General features: G+C 50.3%; 1 protein-coding gene across 1 annotated transcript; it reads right to left on the reverse strand.

Moving 5' to 3' along the window:
• Positions 1–356: 356 nt before the first annotated feature.
• CCR1 (C-C motif chemokine receptor 1) lies at positions 357–5,232 on the reverse strand. Its single transcript, XM_079933448.1, has 2 exons — positions 5,196–5,232; positions 357–1,747 (listed from the first exon to the last, which is right to left on the reverse strand). Exon 2 carries the CDS (start codon positions 1,678–1,680, stop codon positions 613–615), a length of 1,068 nt encoding a protein of 355 aa, XP_079789574.1. The 5' UTR covers positions 1,681–1,747; positions 5,196–5,232; the 3' UTR covers positions 357–612.
• Positions 5,233–6,264: the final 1,032 nt, after the last annotated feature.

Genomic DNA, 6,264 nt, shown 5'->3' on the forward strand with positions numbered 1-6,264 from the left:
GAATTGTTCAATTTTAGTGAATATAAAAATTCCATCCAAGGGCTTTCTTAGTTCCACTGTCAAAAGCAGTTCCCCAATCCTACTTCCCATCAGATGTCAAGTTCTTCCATCGTGAGCCCTAGGTTCCTCAGGGTTTCCAAGAGGCTAAACCCTGCAGTGGGAGTGGGGTGGGTAGGTGGAGGCAGCCGCCAGCTCCTGACTGGCTCTCAGCTCAGAGTGGAGTCCGTGGTGGAAATCACTATTTCCAAGTTCACTGGTGACGGGGCAAGGGTGGCAGATGTTCAGTGGTTTGGTTTACAAATGTTAATGTTCACAAATCTGAATTCCTGTTTGGGACCAAGCCCTTCTTGGTCATCCTTTGTCCCAGTCTTCTGGAATGTCCCGTTTCATTTATTCATCTCCTTTCTACCAAAGGGAAGTTCACAGAGAAAACTCAAGCCCCAGAGGTGATTTGGTCTGGAGTACCTGGAGCTCCCTCAACCCCACGTGGCTACCATTCCATCTGCGTCAGGCATCATAATCTGGCCAGGACACCCAAGCTGCCTCCTCCCCAGCCGGCATGCCAGGCAGGTCACTCTTGTTGGGTCCTGGGTCAGCCTCCAGGGGCCTGAGTCAGAACCCAGCAGAGAGTTCATGCTCCCCGGTGGAGGGGGACGTGGAGCTGACCCTCTCTAGCCTCTTCGTGGAGAGGAAGGGGAGCCATTTAGCCAGGCGAACGGCGAACAGCTGATGGAACAACTGCCGTAGATACCTGCGGAACCTTTCACTGACAAAGACGTAGATCACGGGGTTGATGCAACAGTGGCTGTAGGCGATCACCTCCGTCACTTGTATGGCCAGGTCCAGCTGTTTGCTCTGCTCACACTCATGGGTGAACAGGGAGTCTTGGAAAGCAGAAACAAACACAGTCAGATTGTACGGGGTCCAAAAGAGAAAGAAGATGATCATGATGACAAAAATCAGACGCACAGCTTTGGACTTCTTCTCATTTGGTCGTCTGAGCAGAATCTTTATAATCCCTGTGTAGCAGACGACCATGACCAACAGAGGCAACACCAGCCCCACGATGTTCAGTTTCAGAGCCTGGAACTGCTTCCACGTGCGTTCGCTTTCATGAGGAAAATCAAGAATGCAGGTGTACTGAGTGGACGTCTCCCGGGTCTTGGAAAAGTACAAGCCCGGGACAGAAGCCAAGACGGCCAGGACCCAGATGACAATGCTGGTGATGATACCAAAGGTGACGGTCCGAGCCCGCAGGGCAAACACAGCATGGACAATGGCCAGGTACCTGTCGATGGTCAGCAGGATGATGAAGAAGATCTCGCTGTACAAGCCCATGAAATAAAGCCCAGAGAGCAACTTACACATGTGATTACCAAAAACCCAGTCATCCTTCAGCTTGTAGTCAATCCAGAAGGGCAGCGTGAAGAGGAAGATCAGGTCAGACATGGCCAGGTTGAGGAGGTAGATGCTCGTCATGCTTTTGAGCCTCTTGTGTTGCATGAGGACCAGGACCACTAGGATGTTGCCTATCAGGCCAAAGACAAATACCACCGAGTACACGGGGGGCAGCAGCTGGGCCCCAAAGGCCCTCTCCTGTACCTTCTGGCACGGGGTTGCGTCTCCATAGTCGGTTCCTGTGGTCATGTCATAGTTCTTTGGGGTGGTGTAAGTTTCCATCCTGGCTTCTCCCACAGGTCAAGGGAAATGGTTTCCGTGTTTACTTTGCTATTACAGGCAGTGGGTTCTGGGTAACAAGAACAAGGCAGTGATTATATGTCTTTAACCACTTGACAACTGTTTACCGAGTGCCTACTGTGTACCATGCCCTGCTGAGCAAGGGAGACCCAGGTCCTCTCTGCCCTCATGCAACTGGTCGTCTAACACATTAATAAACAAGGCGTATACACATCACTCATTGCTTTGGCAATGAGCGTTGTGAAGGAAAAGTCCGGTGGATGGAGAGCGCAGACAAAGGGAGGCCTCACCACAGTATTCATGACCAGTGCTTCCCCAGTGCTTCCGATGAACTGGGCGCTGGACTTAGTGTTAAACAACCTTTGAGGGGGTACCATTATCACTCCCCATTTTAGAGGTGATGACACACAAACTGGGAGTAGTTAGGACACAAAGGTAGTGAGAACAAGAGCTGGAGCTCAAACACAGGTGTGTACCTCTCAGGCCCATTCCTGAAACCACCTGGCTCTCCTGCCCCCAATCACAAGCATTGACTCTGTACCATGGTGTCCCCAGAGGGATGCTGGGAAGGAAAATAGTCAAGACTGAAAGTCAAAAACTTACAAACGGATCTTTATGGCTTTTGGGGCTAAAAAGATTCTCAGTCAGGGGTGACACAGTGCCCTGGGGACACATGAAAATGTGTTTTTTTTTTTTTGGTCGTCACAAAGACTGGGGGACACTACTGTCATTTGGAAGGCAGGTCCTGTAATGTAAAAATAACCCTACACCAAACACCAATAGTGCAGCCATAGTGAAATCCTAGAAGGTCAACCCATCTCTCAGCAGATGAGGACACTGAGGACACCAGAGTGGGCCCAGCCTGGCCCACGTCACCCGGTCTTCTGAGGTTACCCAGGTAACACTGTAACCTCCTGTGATAGCCGTGAGGAGGATTCAAGGAAAGCACAGCTAGGCAGAATGGGGTCACATGGTATGGAGAAGACGGGGCTTTGGGGGAAGAAAGGCTCAGAACAGCCTCAAGCCAGGAAGTGTCACACAGTGACCAGACAGAGGCTGGAATTCTCCTAAAATAAGTTTTTGGATACTTTTAACCAGGGTTGCCTCAAAACAAACAAACAAAAAAACCACTAGATAGCGTGCCTTTGTAGAACTTCCCCAGACCCTATTTTTAGCACTCCTTTCCAATCACTTATTGAAGACGCCTCCACAAAGGGAGCACAGGCTTTGGTGTAACCTACAGGCTCTGTGACCTCCTACCTCTCTGAGCCTCCGTTCCTCATCTGTAACGTGAGAAAGTAAGCCTTACCGTGCAGGGCTACTCTAAGGCAAAGTCTGAGCCATCCCCTGGCAATTATCGTGCCCTCAGTAAATATTAGGGGACCTCCTTCCCTGCAGGGGTCCCGTTCTGAGGCCCAGCACCATCAGGAATGTCCCAGGCTTCAATCCTATTCTGGCCAATGTACCCCACTCCCTACCAGGTCTCTCTAGTTAATCTGGAAGATGAATCCTGCTTGACAGTGATGAACACTGACAGTCCCTTCCATCTGTGCTACACTTTGAAATTTCCAAAATGTGGCCATCAATCTAAATTGATTTGACCTAAACACCAATCAGTAAAGTGAGTGGAACCAACATCATAATTCCCATCTTGAAGCTGGAGTCTCCAGTGCTCTTCCTTCTACAGTGCTTAATGAATGTTTCCTGCTCACAAAATTCACATTTCTGCGGTGGCATTCGGAGATTAAGGCACATGGGGCTGGGGGGTGGGGGGTGGGTTGCTGGGCACCCTGGCTGGGGGACTGTCATTTCCCATCAAATCCATCCCTATGGCTCACTCCACCATCTCCGAACTTGCACATCCCGGTCAAGCCTCTTTCTGGAGAAGCCTAAGCTGCCAGTCACTAAACAAGCTGTATTGGCAATTTCTGATTTTTGCTGCCACTGCCAGTGCTGACAGCTCCGCTTGGCAGTCAGCACTCGTGGGTGAGCGGCCAGGTTTACCGTGTTAGCAGCAGGCAGCCCGGTGAGCAAGGGGTGCAAGGCTGAGCCCGTGAGCCCAGTTTCTGGGGAATTTTGGCAAAGGTGAAGGCAAACTGAGTCAGCACTGTCAGGTGCCATTTGAACAGAGAGTCACCTTCATACCACTCCCCACCTCCAACTCCATTCACTATTTCCCCAACTTGTCAGGCAGCAGGCAACAGCTCCAGAGTATGTTGCTCCTAAAGGGAGATGGGCTGCGGTGAGGCCTTGGAGGAGAGACCAAAGGAGCATGTTGCCATGCCATGTGCCAGCCCTGCTGCAGTCTGCTACAAAAGTCTGCCCCAGGTCACTGCACTAGTGCTCAGCGGCAGCCCTGGAGCCTGGAACTTTCCAGTGCCAGCATCCTTTAACCTCGGAGTTGGGGAAGTCTCTGAACAGACAAAGGGCAGCCTGTGATGGGAGAAGACACCCTGGCCTCGTGGCGCGCAGGAGGTGCCTTACACCGATCCATAAGAGCCAGCAGTGTGTATTCAGCATGTTGGTAGCTTGGAGTCAACCAGAATAGGAATATTTACACATGGAAATCAGGAAACACTAGATATCAGGGCACTGTTTCAGGAGAGGCAGCTATTAAACATTTACCAGCACATCAATGCCCTGCAGTCTGAGTAGCCTAGAGTTGTCCTGTGAGCCAGCTAAAGGGTCAGTGAGCGGCACACAGCCTGGGGGCAGGCGATGCAAACTTCTGGGAATTTCTAATTCTGAAAGTCCGGGACCCTCCAGATTTAAAGGAGGAAAGGTTGAAGTAAATACCTCCAAGCAGCCACCATGTCCCTGTATTTTCAGAACCAAATTCTGACCTGCCTCTTTGTTAGAAGAGAATGGATGCCTCCCAGGAGGTTACCTGGCCAGCTCCCTGCCTTCCCATAGGTGAAATCCTACCTCCTCCAAAGACATCCCACAGTCCTGATTTTGAGGATCCTTGGGTCTAGTCTTCTGAAGAAACTGTCTCAGTATCAAATCGTCCTTGCAACTGCAAAGTTTTTCTAATTAATACTTCCCTTTTGCTACCCCACGTTTCGGTTTTGTTTACTTGGGGAAATTTGGCAACTGTCAGTGTCTTGAATACCTTTCCAGAGAAAGTGCCTCCTGTCCCTTAATACTGGGTTGACTTTCTTAATTCACCAACAACCAATCATACAAGAAAGCATCCTGTTTTTAGCAAAAACAAAAACCCCCAGAAACAAAAAGAACAACCTATTTTACATCTGAGCACCCAGTCTTAGAAATCCTTCCATCCTCAGTATTGCTATACAATTCATTGCCTTACAGGTGCACGGGTGGGTTACTTACACATTTGCCTGGCCTTCGAAGAATTCCCCACCTTTGAGGAGACAGCCAGGTAAAAAAGTCTTCTCCTGCAATGGGAGAAGGACTACAGTCCAACCTGGCCACATGCAAACAACACTGCCCTCAACAGTGACTGATGAACAGAAAAGACAAGTGCCACTTACACTGTTTCAGGGGATTGTGTCCACGAAGCGTTTGTCTCTGGAGCTTTTAGAATCTTTATGAATTCAAGGTCAAGGTCCTGACTGAGTCAGAAGTCCTCAGCTTCCAGTGTGATGATGGAGATAGAACTTGGGGTCTCAGTCTTTCAGAACAACAAGAAAGGGACAACGTTCTTCTTTCTTGTACCATTGGGTGTTCATGAATGGCCACAACACCGACTGGTGGCCAGTTCCTGAAGGCCAAATGCACTCTGAGGTATTCTGCTCACTCAGCTTCACTTCTCCTTTGGGCTCTGTGCCTTAAGGGGAATGGGTGGAGTTGAGCACGGTGAGGTGGGTGGCAATGAGGTGTTCCCAGAACTTGGTGAAGCAAACAGAAGGGTGGGAATGTGTATGGTACGGGGGCAGAGCACAGAGTTCCTGCCCTCGCTTAGCAGTCTTTTTTTTTAAGGTTGCAAAAGAAGGATTTAAACAGGAAACCTGGGTCCTGTTCCTCAGAACGATCCGGCTCATTCAGCCTGAGAGGGGCAGGAGGCCGCTTCTCTTTGGCACCCCTACGTGCCTGTGCCAGTGACTGCTCCCTAGTCTCTGCCCCACAGCCCCACAGAGTGGTTTTACCACGAAGAGCCTCCAGCCTGGAGTGAATACAGGTCTGCCGGCTGGGTTTTGGCTGTCCCTTTCTGATGCTGGGTTCCTGGTTTACGCAGTGGCCCAAGCTCTCTGCTTGAGATGTGGATGGATCACTGTGTCTTCTGAAGCCTTGGATACCACTCTGTCAAAGAAGAACACTGAATACTTAACGCTCAGAGGAGGATGCGTGAGGTCAGCCTGTACATGAAAAGCGTCACAGAGTGCCTGGCACCCGGAAAAGTGGCTGACGCACGAGGCCTGTCAGGATTCTCCCCACAGTTACCAGCTCCTGCTGCCACTGCGCTTGTGCCCCTCTGGGTTTCCATTTCCTTCTCTGTAAAATGGGGGTGCTCGAACCTTCCCCACAGGATTGCTGCAAAAGTGCCCATTTCAGAAATCACAAATGTGAATGTGTTTTGAAAATGTCACTTGTCCCTCAAGG

The sequence above is a fragment of the Stenella coeruleoalba genome, assembly GCF_951394435.1.
Source record: "Stenella coeruleoalba genome assembly, chromosome: 10".
NCBI lineage: Eukaryota > Metazoa > Chordata > Mammalia > Artiodactyla > Delphinidae > Stenella > Stenella coeruleoalba.